This window comes from Salmo trutta, chromosome 25 (genome assembly GCF_901001165.1).
Source record: "Salmo trutta chromosome 25, fSalTru1.1, whole genome shotgun sequence".
NCBI classification, from domain to species: domain Eukaryota; kingdom Metazoa; phylum Chordata; class Actinopteri; order Salmoniformes; family Salmonidae; genus Salmo; species Salmo trutta.
Genome location: NC_042981.1, coordinates 10,976,301 through 10,990,089, shown reverse-complemented (window position 1 = coordinate 10,990,089; position 13,789 = coordinate 10,976,301). Strand labels below are relative to the sequence as shown.

The 13,789-nt window shown below is 44.8% G+C and overlaps 1 protein-coding gene across 4 annotated transcripts in view; it reads left to right on the top strand.

Annotated features, from left to right (window-relative positions):
* The window catches only part of LOC115162012 (DNA (cytosine-5)-methyltransferase 3A-like), a 73,764-nt gene extending 60,695 nt beyond the window's left edge, over positions 1-13,069 (top strand). For 3 of the 4 annotated variants that reach the window (XM_029712916.1, XM_029712914.1, XM_029712917.1), the window contains 10 exons: positions 5,439-5,551; positions 5,870-6,059; positions 6,499-6,583; positions 8,035-8,180; positions 9,059-9,149; positions 9,256-9,404; positions 9,749-9,849; positions 10,202-10,271; positions 10,527-10,645; positions 11,061-13,069. In XM_029712916.1, the coding sequence (XP_029568776.1) occupies positions 5,439-5,551; positions 5,870-6,059; positions 6,499-6,583; positions 8,035-8,180; positions 9,059-9,149; positions 9,256-9,404; positions 9,749-9,849; positions 10,202-10,271; positions 10,527-10,645; positions 11,061-11,202 (1,206 nt within the window). In that variant the 3' untranslated portion in view covers positions 11,203-13,069. The remainder of the gene's footprint in view (positions 1-5,438; positions 5,552-5,869; positions 6,060-6,498; positions 6,584-8,034; positions 8,181-9,058; positions 9,150-9,255; positions 9,405-9,748; positions 9,850-10,201; positions 10,272-10,526; positions 10,646-11,060) is intronic. The other variant, XM_029712915.1, reaches the window with a different exon arrangement.
* The last annotated feature ends 720 nt before the right edge of the window (positions 13,070-13,789 follow it).

The following is a 13,789-nucleotide window of genomic DNA, read 5'->3' as shown; positions in this document are numbered from 1 at the left end:
AGGAGTCAGGACCAGTAATAGAAGTCAGGACTAGCTGTAGGAGCCAGGACTAGCTGTAGGAGTCATGACTAACTGTAGGAGTCAGGACTAGCTGTAGGAGCCAGGACTAGCTGTAGGAGCCAGGACTAGCTGTAGGAGTCAGGACCAGTTATAGAAATCAGGACCAGCTGTAGAAGTCAGGACTAGCTGTAGGAGTCAGGACCAGTTATAGAAGTCAGGACCAGCTGTAGGAGTCAGGACTAGTTGTAGGAGTCAGGACTAGTTGTAGGAGTCAGGACCAGCTGTAGGAGTCAGGACCAGCTGTAGGAGTCAGGACCAGCTGTAGGAGTCAGGACTAGTTGTAGGAGTCAGGACTAGCTGTAGGAGTCAGGACCAGCTGTAGAAGTCAGGACTAGCTGTAGGAGTCAGGACCAGCTGTAGGAGTCAGGACCAGCTGTAGGAGTCAGGACTAGTTGTAGGAGTCAGGACTAGCTGTAGGAGTCAGGACTAGTTGTAGGAGTCAGGACTAGCTCTCTATAGAAACCCAGCCAAAAACCCCAAACAGCAAGCAATACAGATGTAGAAGCCCTGGTGGCTAGGAAAAACTCCCTAGTAAGGCAGGAACCTAGGAAGAAACCTAGAGAGGAACCAGGCTCTGAGGGGTGGCCAGTCTTCTTCTGGCTGTGCCCGGGTGGAGATTTCACAGAACATGGCCAAGATGTTCAAACGTTCATAGATGACCAGCAGGGTCAAATAATAATAATCACAGTGGTTGTAGAGGGTGCAACAGAGGGTGCAACAGGTCAGCACCTCAGGAATAAATGTCAGTTGGCATTTCATAGCCGAGCATTCAGAGTTCGAGACAGCAGGACCGGGACAAGGTAGCACGTCTGGTGAACAGGTCAGCGTTCCATAGGCAGAACAGTTGAAACTGGAGCAGCAGCACGACTAGGTGGACCTGAGGCATGGTCCCAGAGCTCAGGTCCTCCGAGAGGGGAGGAAGAGAGAGAGAATTAAAGGGAGCATATTTAAACTCACACAAGACACCGGATAAGACAGGAGAATTACACCAGATATAACAGACTGACCCTAGCCCCCCTACACATAAACTATTGCAGCATAGATACTGGAGGCTGAGACAGGAGGGGTTGGGAGACACTGTGGCCCCGCCTGACAATACCCCCGGACAGGGCCAAACAGGCAGGATATGACTCCACCCACTTTGCCAAAGCACAGCCCCAACACCACTAGAGGGATATCCGCAAACCACCAACTTACTACTCTGAGACAAGGCTGAGTATAGCCAATGAAGATCTCCCCCACGGCACAAACCGAGGGGGCGCCAACCGGGACAGGAAGATTATGTCAGTGACTCAACCCACTCAAGTGACACACACCTCCTATGGACGGCATGGAAGAGCACTAGTAAGCCATTGACATAGCCCCCGTAAAGGGTCAGAGGTAGATTATCCCAGTGGAGAGAGGGGAACTACTCCAGTGCCTTTCCGTTCACCTTTGCACCCCTGGTCCAGAATACACTCAATCATAAGACCTACTGAAGAGATGAATCTTCAATAAAGACTTAAAGGTCAAGACCAAGTCTGCGTCTCTCACATGGATAGGCAGACCATTCCATAAAAATGGAGCTCTATAGGAGAAAGCCCTGCCTCCAGCTGTTTGCGTAGAAATTCTAGGGACACTAAGGAGGCCTGCGTCTTGTGATCGTAGGTGTGTACAGCAGGACCAAATCGGAGAGGTAGGTAGTAGCATGCCCATGTAATGCTTTGTAGGTTAGCAGTAAAACCTTGAAATCAGCCCTAGCCTTAACAGGAACTCAGTGTAGAGAGGCTAGCACTGGAGTAATATGATCCAATTTTTTGGTTCTAGTCAAGATTCTAGCACTAACTGAAGTTTATTCAGTGCATTATCCGGTTAGCCGGAAAGTAGAGCATTGCAGTAGTCTAATCTAGAAGTGACAAAAGCATGGATTAGCTTTTCTGCATAATTTTGGGACAAAACATTTCAGATTTTTGCAATGTTATGAAGATGGAAAAAAAGCTGTCCTTGAAATATTCTTGATATGGTCCTCAAAAGAGAGATCGGTTCCAGAGTAACGCCGACGTCCTTCCCAGTTTTATTTGAGACGACTGTACAACCATCAACATTAATTGTCAGATACTACAGAAGATCTCTTTGTTTCTTGGGACCTAGAACTAGCAACTCTGTTTTGTCCGACTTTAAAAGTAAAACATTTGTGGAGCGCCAATTCCGTTCCAATTTTCTGGAAGCATGCTTCAGGGCTCGGGTATTTTCTGGAAGCATGCTTCAGGGCTCGGGTATTTTCTGGAAGCATGCTTCAGGGCTCGGGTATTTTCTGGAAGCATGCTTCAGGGCTCGGGTATTTTCTGTATACCAGGGAGCTTGTTTCTTGTGACAAATGTTTTTTGTTTTTCAGGGTGCGACTGCATCGTGGGTATTATTCAAGGTTACATTTAGTTCCTCAGTTAGGTGGTTAACCGATTTTTGTGCTCCGACGTCCTTGGGTAGGTGGAGGGAGTCTGGAAGGGCATCTAGGAATCTTTGAGTTATAGCACGGCTTTTGATGATCCTTGGTTGGGGTCTGAGCAGATTATTTGTTGCGATTGCAAACGTAATAAAATGGTGGTCCGATAGTCCAGGATTATGAGGAAAAACATTAAGATCCACAACATTTATTCCACGGGACAAAACTAGGTCCAGAGTATGACTGTGGCAGTGAGTAGGTCCGGAGACATGTTGGACAAAACCCACTGAGTCGATAATGGTTCCGAAAGCCTTTGGAGTGGGTCTGTGGACTTTTCCATGTGAATATTAAAGTCACCAAAAATGTGAATATTATCTGCTATGACTACAAAGTCCGATAGGAATTCAGGGAACTCAGTGAGGAACGGGGTATACGGCCCAGGAGGCCTGTAAACAGTAGCTATAAAAAGTGATTGATTAGGCTGCATAGATTTCATGACTAGAAGCTCAAAAGACGAAAACGCAGTCATTTAGTTCCTTTTGTTGTAAATTGTAATTTGCTATCGTAAATGTTAGCAACACCTCCGCCTTTGCTGTATGCGCGGGAGATACGGTCACTAGTGTAACACAGTAAATTCATCAAGCGTAAGCCATGTTTCAGTCAGGCCAATCACATCAAGATTATGATCAGTGATTAGTTAATTGACTATAACCACCTTGGAAGTGAGGGATCTAACATTAAGTAGCCCTATTTTGAGATGTGAGGTATCACAATCTCTTTCAATAATGACAGGAATGGAGGATGTCTTTATTCTAGTGAGATTGCTAAAGCGAACACCGCCATGTTTAGTTTTGCCCAACCTAGATCGAGGCACAGACACGGTTTCAATGGGGATAGCTGAGCTGACTACTCTGACTGTGCTAGTGGCAGACTCCACTAAGCTGGCAGGCTGGCTGACAGCCTGCTGCCTGGCCTGCACCCTATTTCATTATGGAGCTAGAGGAGTTAGAGCCCTGTCTATGTTGATAGATAAGATGAGAGCACCCCTCCAGCTAGAATGGAGTCCATCACTCCTCAGCAGGCCAGGCTTGGTCCTGTTTGTGGATGAGTCCCAGAAAGAGGGTCAATTATCTATGTTTTGGGAGGGGCAGAAAACAGTTTTCAACCAGCGATTGAGTTGTGAGACTGCTGTAGAGCTCATCACTCCTCCAAACTGGGAGGGGGCCAGAGACAATTGCTCGATGCCGACACATCTTTCTAGCTGATTTACACGCTGATGCTATGTTGTGCTTGGTGACCTCTGACTGTTTCATCCAAACATCATTCGGATGAAACATGTCGGTAGCCCTTTACGTCGGTAGCCCTATCCCAACCCCTATCCCTACCCCTATCCCTACCCCTACCCCTACCCCAATCCCTACCCCTATCCCTACCCCTATCCCTACCCCAACCCCTACCCCAACCCCTACTCCTACCCCTACCCCTATCCCAACCCCTATCCCTACCCCAACCCCTACTCCTACCCCTACCCCTATCCCAACCCCTATCCCTACCCCAACCCCTACCCCAACCCCTATCTCTACCCCAACCCCTACTCCTACCCTACCCCAACCCCTACCCCTATCCCAACCCCTATCCCTACCCCAATCCCTACCCCAACTCCTAACTCTACCCCTACCCCTACCACTACCCCAATCCCTACCCCTAACCCTACCCCTATCCCTACCCCAACCCCAACCCCTACTCCTACCCCTACCCCTATCCCAACCCCTATCCCTACCCCAACCCCTACCCCAACCCCTATCTCTACCCCAACCCCTACTCCTACCCCAACCCCTACCCCTATCCCAACCCCTATCCCTACCCCAATCCCTACCCCAACTCCTAACTCTACCCCTACCCCTATCCCAACCCCTACCCCTATCCCAACCCCTATCCCTACCCCTAACCCTACCCCTACACCAACCCCTACACCAACCCCTACCCCAACCCCTACCCCATTCCCTACCCCAACCCCTATCCCAACCCCTAACCCAACCCCTATCTCTACCCCAACCCCTACTCCTACCCTACCCCAACCCCTACCCCTATCCCAACCCCTATCCCTACCCCAATCCCTACCCCAACTCCTAACTCTACCCCTACCCCTATCCCAACCCCTACCCCTATCCCAACCCCTATCCCAACCCCTAACCCAACCCCTATCCCTACCCCTATCCCTACCCCTAACCCCTAACCCCTACCCCTAACCCCTACCCCGAACCAGATAAAGCGTCCGGGTGAAAAAGTTGAATGAAAAAAGTAGAGCAAGGAAAAATGATGAAATGGTTATTAAAAAGTTAAGATCAGTTTTTCATTAAACAGTTATTATAAAGTTCAGATCAGTTTTGCTTTTAGATCAAACAAATATGATTACAAGGACAGGTTGGACATGATTCAGCACTCTTACTCTGAGATGCTTGATACGGGCCCTGGTCTAACTCCTCTTACTCTGAGATGCTTGATACGGGCCCTGGTCTAACTCCTCTTACTCTGAGATGCTTGATACGGGCCCTGGTCTAACTCCTCTTACTCTGAGATGCTTGATACGGGCCCTGGTCTAACTCCTCTTACTCTGAGATGCTTGATACGGGCCCTGGTCTAACTCCCCTCTAGGTTTTAAGCCCTATTTTAAAGCTCTCTGTTACCAAAACACAAACACAGCTTACAGGAAAAGCTTACAGAATCACTAGACACATAATGTGTTAACAATAAGGCTATTACAAACACAACAAACCTTTAGTCCACAGTCAGTGTTCCCTGTGAGTTAATGATACTTAGTGTTCACACTGGTTTTCTCATTGCTACTTGTTGTTCTTTTAATGATAATATTGACAATAATGTGATTGAACTTATAGAGCGCATATCATTACACAGCGAATCTCAAAGCTGAAATGTTTTGTTCACTGTGTTTCAGAACTGCTTTCTAGAATGTGCATATCAGTATGATGACGATGGTTACCAGTCATACTGCACCATCTGCTGTGGGGGACGAGAGGTTCTCATGTGTGGGAACAACAACTGCTGCAGGTGAGTGGACTACTTTCACATGATGCTGAGTTCACAAATATGTGTGTTATTGTTCATTAACTTGTGTGATTCACTCAGTGTGTTAGTGTGTGAGTGTACCAGTTTACGTTTATCTTGATGGTTTGCATAAGTGTGTGTGTGTCTTTGTGCATTGTGTGTGTACAGTATGTTTGTTCTACGTTTGTGTGTGTGTGTGTGTGTGTGTGTGTGTGTGTGTGTGTGTGTGTGTGTGTGTGTGTGTGTGTGTGTGTGTGTGTGCGTGCGTGTGTATACTAGTGTCTATCAGTGTAGTAACACACCTCCCTCTGTCCCCTCCAGGTGTTTCTGTGTGGAGTGTGTTGACCTACTGGTGGGGCCAGGCGCAGCACAGATAGCTATTAAAGAGGATCCCTGGTGCTGCTACATGTGTGAGAAGAGCCAGAAGGGAGTGTTCGGCCTGCTGGAGCGTCACACTGATTGGCCCTGTCGTCTACAGCACTTCTTCGCTAACAATCACGACCAAGATTTTGTGAGTAGTACCTCAATACTAGCTGATTGTGGGAAGTTCACAGCCAAATCAAATCAAATGTTATTTGTCACATGCGCCTAATATAACAGTGAAAGGCTTACTTACAAGCCCTTAACCAACAATGCAGTTTTAAGAAAAATAAGTGTTAAGAAAGTATTTACTAAAATAACCTGAAGTAAAAAATGTATAAATAAAATAACAAATCAAAATAAAGAAGCCACAGAGGCACAGTGAGTCTATGTTCCGTTGTGATACACAGTGTGTATTACAGCCAAATTAGCTCCCTAAATCTGCAACAATGAGCAGGCAGATTATCACAGCTATGGGGCTCTATGAATAGGGCTTCACACATTAGAGACAGCTGAAGTCATTCCAGGCTCCCTCTCATCTGGGTCAAAACTGAGCCGTATCTTCTCTCTCTCTCTCTGTTGTTTCACAGGAACAACCAAAGCTTTACCCTCCAGTCATGGCGGAGAAGAGACAACCCATTCGTGTCCTGTCACTGTTCGACGGCATAGCAACAGGTTAGACGGGAATCTCCCCTCCTGTCCTCTCCTCTTTCCCCTCCTCTCCTCTCCTCCTTCCCCTCTCTTTCCCCTCCTCTCCTCTCCTCCTTCCCCTCTCCTCTCCTCCTCCCCTCTCCTCCTTCCCCTCTCTTCCCCCTCCTGTCCTCTCCTCCTTCCCCTCCTCTCCTCTCCTCCTTCCCCTCTCTTTCCCCTCCTCTCCTCTCCTCCTTCCCCTCTCTTCCCCCTCCTGTCCTCTCCTCCTTCCCCTCTCTTTCCCCTCCTCTCCTCTCCTCCTTCCCCTCTCTTTCCCCTCCTCTCCTCTCCTCCTTCCCCTCTCTTTCCCCTCCTCTCCTCTCCTTGACACAAAACCCTCTGAAAGTCTCTAGCTCTACAAACCGTTCTGTCTGCCTCGGGTTTCACTGGGACTGGCCCCCTAACTGACTAGATTTACTACACTGACTGTCTTGGATGGATGGATGGATGGAAAACTAATCCACACAGTATGCTGTTTAACCATATTGTCTAGCAGTGCACTTCACATACCTTTCCTGTCTGTCCTTCACTTCCCTATCTGTTTATTAAAACCATACAAAAGAAGTGGGAATTCCCACTCATGTTTAAAGAAAAGGCTGTGAATGCTAATTAATGGTGCGCCTCAGGCCAGAACTTCAGTGTTGTGTCTGTATTCAGTCATTCACTTCATCAATTTCAAGTTAATCATTATTTAAATAGAATCATCCACTCTATTTAACCAGGATAATCCACTCTATGTAACCAGGATAATCCACTATATTTAACCAGGATAATCCACTCTATGTAACCAGGATAATCCACTCTATGTAACCAGGATAATCCACTATATTTAACCAGGATAATCCACTCTATTTAACCAGGATAATCCACTCTATTTAACCAGGATAATCCACTCTATTTAACCAGGATAATCCACTCTATTTAACCAGGATAATCCACTCTATTTAACCAGGATAATCCACTCTATTTAACCAGGATAAGCCACACTATTTAACCAGGATAATCCACTCTATTTAACCAGGATAATCCACTCTATTTAACCAGGATAATCCACACTATTTAACCAGGATAATCCATACTATTTAACCAGGATAATCCACACTATTTAACCAGGATAAGCCACTCTATTTAACCAGGATAAGCCACTCTATTTAACCAGGATATTTTTTTACATTTTAGCCATTTAGCAGACGCTCTTATCCAGAGCGACTTACAGTAGTGAATGCATACATTTCATACATTTTTTTCTCCCATACTGGTCCCCCGTGGGAATTGAACCCACAACCCTGGCGTTGCAAACACCATGCTCTACCAACTGAGCCACACGGGACCTAATCCACTCAGCAACAACTGTCAGTGTTGTCCAGGAAGTCATGGCGTCCATCAAAAGAACAACAACATGCTACTGTTTGACCTCATTGACCTCTAACCTTTAGGTCTGCTGGTGCTAAAGGAGCTGGGTATCCAGGTGGAGCGCTACGTGGCATCGGAGGTGTGTGAGGACTCCATCACGGTGGGCATCGTCAGGCATCAGGGACGCATCATGTACGTGGGCGACGTGAGGAACGTCACACGCAAACATGTGAGTATCATATCATATAATGTTATGAACTGTGAGACTAGATCAAGGTCACTCCCAATAGCCTGGCTCAAAGACGAACGCCCCAGCCACAGTCTCTTAATGAGGAGATCCCAATAGCCTGGCTCAAAGACGAACGCCCCAGCCACAGTCTCTTAATGAGGAGATCCCAATAGCCTGGCTCAAAGACGAACGCCCCAACCACAGTCTCTTAATGAGGAGATCCCAATAGCCTGGCTCAAAGACGAACGCCCCAGCCACAGTCTCTTAATAAGGATATCCCGATAGCCTGGCTCAAAGACGAACGCCCCAGCCACAGTCTCTTAATGAGGAGATCCCAATAGCCTGGCTCAAAGACGAACGCCCCAACCACAGTCTCTTAATGAGGAGATCCCAATAGCCTGGCTCAAAGACGAACGCCCCAGCCACAGTCTCTTAATGAGGATATCCCAATAGCCTGGCTCAAAGACGAACGCCCCAGCCACAGTCTCTTAATAAGGATATCCCGATAGCCTGGCTCAAAGACGAACGCCCCAGCCACAGTCTCTTAATGAGGATATCCCAATAGCCTGGTTCAAAGACGAACGCCCCAGCCACAGTCTCTTAATGAGGAGATCCCAATAGCCTGGCTCAAAGACGAACGCCCCAGCCACAGTCTCTTAATAAGGATATCCCAATAGCCTGGCACAAAGACAAATGCCCCAGCCACAGTCTCTTAATGAGGAGATGCCAAATGAGAAAGATTGTAAGGTACCTATCAGTGAAGGTTATTACAATAACACTTCCTATAACATAGTTGGATAATCTGTCTATTTTGTCTTATCTCCTGTCCTCCTCCTTTCTCTCGTTCTTTTCCTGTTCTCTCTCTCCCTCGGTAACAGTTACACGAGTGGGGCCCCTTTGACTTAGTGATTGGTGGAAGTCCTTGTAACGACCTCTCTATTGTCAACCCAGCTAGGAAGGGTCTTTATGGTAGGTGGCAATTCTTTACCATTTTTCACTTGTGTTCTGGGACCGCTGAAGACTTATTTCCTGTAGCTGAGTTTTATATGCCTGTCCTTCTCTGTCTGTCCTGTAGAGGGCACTGGTCGGCTGTTCTTTGAGTTCTACCGCCTGCTGCACGAGGCTCGGCCCAAAGAGGGCGACAACCGGCCGTTCTTCTGGCTCTTTGAAAACGTGGTGGCCATGGGCGTCAGTGACAAGAGGGACATCTCTCGCTTTCTAGAGGTTTGTTCCTTTACAGAGACTATATAACTTCTAGAAGAACAAATGATACTATATTTCAGTCATGTAAGTCATGTATATCAGTCATCCATTGGAATATGGATTCATGTATTATGAATGACTTGTGGTGATAATTGACAGTGCATGCTGTCAATATAGTAGTTAGGTTATGAAGGAGCAGTTTAAACTGTTAATTTAAAGATATTAATTGATCATTGTATGAGATTTTCCTTATACAAAATATTATCTTCACTACATTCTTCTGGTCATTATTGCAAAAGAGAAGTGTGTCTTCAATAACCTGGTTAAATAAAGGTTAAATGAATATCCTGTCTCTCCTTTTCCAGTGTAACCCGGTGATGATTGATGCCAAGGAGGTGACTGCTGCCCACCGTGCCCGCTACTTCTGGGGCAACCTGCCTGGCATGAACAGGTTGGTGAGAGAACGGTGAGGGAAGAAACAGCCAGCCTGTCACCTAAAGCAATGCACACCTGGGCTAGTTCCTGAGCCAGTCAAACCCAGGAACTAAATAATCCTAATCACCTTTTTTATCTCTCCCCTCCTCTCTCTCCCTCGCTCTCTTTCTCACGCTCTCCTTCTCTCACTCGCTCGCTCACTCACTCTCTCTTTCTCTCTCTCTCTCGCTCTTACTCTCTCTCTTCACTCGCTCTCTCTCTCTCTCTCACTCTCTTCACTCGCTCTCTCTCTCTCTCTCTCTCTCTCTCGCTGTCTCTCACTCACTCTCGATCTCTCTGTATTTTCACACATCTCTTACTTTTCCATTTGTATTCCTCTTCAGACCCTTGACGGCCATGTTCACTGACAGACTAGACCTTCAGGACTGTTTGGAGCACGGCAGAACAGCGAAGGTCACTTTTTCATCTATTTTTGTAGCTGTATTTTTTTTTTTTGTACAAATTATGCATATGGCCAAATATGTAATTTATATAGTTCATTAATTGGATTAACTTAGTTCAAGAAAAAAACAAGTTGAGTGTGAGTACCTTTTGAACTGTCAAATGAAATGTTTGGTCTTATGGACAATTTGGTCTGTAAACAATACTTGGTTGTCCTATTCTTATGCACCAGCCACTTAGTGTGTCCACCATCTGGTTTCCCCTCAGTTCGGCAAAGTGAGGACCATCACCACTCGCTCTAATTCCATTAAGCAGGGTAAAGACCAGCACTTCCCCGTCTTCATGAACGAGAAGGAGGACATTCTCTGGTGCACTGAGATGGAGAGGTAGGAACTGATTACCTTTCTAATGAATTCATCATACCATAATTAAATGACTTTATTATGAGCAGTTTTTCACAGTGGCATAAATCTTTATTATAAAATGATTCCCTTACAGAAAGTGATAGATATGATTCCAATGTACCCTCCTATGAAGGACCTAAAGTCAGTCTCACATGGAAACATAGCCCTATGTCACTAATTCTCAAGGCACTCTTCCTCTCTTTGTCCCTTTGTATCTATCCATCTGTCTCCTGCTCTGTCTGTCTGTCTGTCTGTCTGTCTGTCTGTCTGTCTGTCTGTCTGTCTGTCTGTCTGTCTGTCTGTCTGTCTGTCTGTCTGTCTGTCTGTCTGTCTGTCTGTCTGTCTGTCTGTCTCTTGTTCCCTCTGGTGGCTGTCTGGTTACTGTCTCCTTCCCCAGGGTGTTTGGCTTCCCAGTCCATTACACAGACGTGTCCAACATGAGTCGGCTGGCCAGGCAAAGGCTTCTGGGAAGGTCGTGGAGTGTACCGGTCATCCGACACTTGTTTGCACCACTCAAAGAATATTTTGCCTGCGTTTAACAAGACTTGGCTCAACAAGACCACCTGCGTTTAACAAGATTTTGGCTCAACAAGACCACCTGCGCCTAACAAGATTTTGGCTCAACAAGACCACCTGCGTTTAACAAGACTTGACTTAACTAGACCATCACAAACATAGAACTGATGTTGTAACTAGAAACATGAGCATTGGTGAAATGATACTACTCCCTGGTACCTGGTATCATTTCCCAGGCAAGCAAAACATCATGAAAGTAAATATTTCAAATTATTTCTTGTAATTTGAAATGTACTTCTTATTCTATTTAATATGTATATGTCATTTTATCTTTTAGCAGTGTTATCCAGTATTTTTTTAATTGATTTATTTGTGCAAGCTATACTTGAGACAATGCTTTCTTCTCAAGGCACTGAGAAGGAAGTAACTAGCATCTGTGTGGTTTTTAGAATAAGGACTAGGATTGGATGATTGGAAAAGATCTGAAAAAGAGTTGCTGATACTGTATGTACAGTATGTATGTGAAAGATATTGGCTGTGTAGGCATGATTTTCTATTGGCCAATATCTGAAGTGGGTAAAGCAAGCCAGCGATAGTATAGTCATGTTGAGTTTTGATTCCTCCAGCTACTGAGCCTCGCAGAGCTAAAGTGAATAAGGATGATTGTCTTCAGTGTCGCAGAAAGCTGTGTCTTAATGAATCCAAAACATCAGATCACATATACCTCTTTGTTTAAAGTTTATATACACAGTTAACTGAAGGTAAAGGTACTACTGTAAAATGGTTACAATACCATGGTGCTTCACGACGATAGGAAGCATCACAGGTCATGTGGCACAGGCACTACACTTTAGACAAGATGGGAATTTAAAAAAAAAACATTTCCTAGAAAGTTTTTTTTTTCAGTGTAATGTTTTCACTATTTAAAGAAGTTCTGTGTTATTTTAGTAAATTGAAATGATTTCAAAGTGGAGATTAAAGGTGTGGTGACAGAAGACTGCAGAATAATATGCCATATCCTCCTCTTATCTGTTTTACAGCTTTAATTAACATCAATTCTACTGGTGTTTTTGAAATAATTCTTCAAGCCTTGCTACATGTAAACTCAGGCCCCCCGTGCATGCCTATGTCTGACTCTGCACAAACACAACAGGAAGCCACATGGGCAGTGATGCATTCTGTCGTTACAACAACAACAAAATACCTTAAGATCAAAGTCTGTGGTGAACTACTTTTTTCTACTGTCATTACTGTACAACTGTTAGTGAGCATGGTGATTGGACTGGAGGGAGGGCGGGTGGCCTGGGGTTTCCACAATAAAGTAAAGACTCTCTCCTTCCCTTTTTCACCCCTGCAAAACTACATACTGTCAGGTGCAAATCTTCTAACAAAATGGTGCGGCTTCACAATGTTCTTCTACCTTTTTATAGCAATTTTGTGCTGTTTTACCAACATTATAAAGCACTTTTTATATGTATACTTTTTTTTCTTCAGTATTTTAAAATGTTTCTTCTTGGTTTTTCTTGTGAAATGTTATGTTTTTATGATGTGAACTGTTCTACAGCTGTGTAATACAGTATGTTTTCTATACAGTAGGGCTGTGCCAATAGAAGTGGAAGAATGAACTCATAGAATTATGTTAAATCCATGTATCCATGGAAATGATTGATTATTGATCCTACTCAATGTACAGTAGATTCATAGAAAATGATTGATGTGCTCCATTTTCATATTGTCTTCTGTTGAAAGCCGTAATTCAGTATGTCATTCTCTGGATAAAAAAAGAATGTGTCTATTTCTACTAACATTGTAGAATTTAAAACAGAGTTAAGGAACTATGTTATACCGTATGTTTGTAACGTTACCTTCCCAAATGAATACCAGACCGCAGATGCAATGTCCTCTGCACTTTCCTCTTGTAGACCTCAAATAATTAGAAAAAGCGAGAGTGATAGAGACAGATTTCCAAACTTATTACAGGCATAAGTGTTTTTTTTTTTAGAAACTCAGTCGGGGTCTCAGAATAGTACAATATACCAGGTGCAAATTTTGAAATTTGGTTGGGCATCATTCGGCAGTTTTTCTTTTGTTATGTCAGTCACTGACAGTCACTCAATTGGCCATGTCAGCTAACAATGTTTAGATTGGTAGTTAGTCTAGCCTGCTATCTATCTAGATTGGTAGTTAGTCTAGCCTGCTATCTATCTAGATTGGTAGTTAGTCTAGCCTGCTATCTATCTAGATTGGTAGTTAGTCTAGCCTGCTATCTATCTAGATTGGTAGTTAGTCTAGCCTGCTATCTATCTAGATTGGTAGTTAGTCTAGCCTGCTATCTATCTAGATTGGTAGTTAGTCTAGCCTGCTATCTATCTAGATTTGTAGTTAGTCTAGCCTGCTATCTATCTAGATTTGTAGTTAGTCTAGCCTGCTATCTAAACTTGTAGTAGTCATGGCCAAATACTGACCGGGCAAGCAGGGCACGTGCCTAGGGCCCTGACCTCAAGGGGGCCCCATTTATTTGGTTAGTTATTCTCACTCTAAATCATGGCAGAATGTGTAGAATTACAGGAAATTATCTTTAAAACTGCAAAAATGTCTCTACCCCATGGC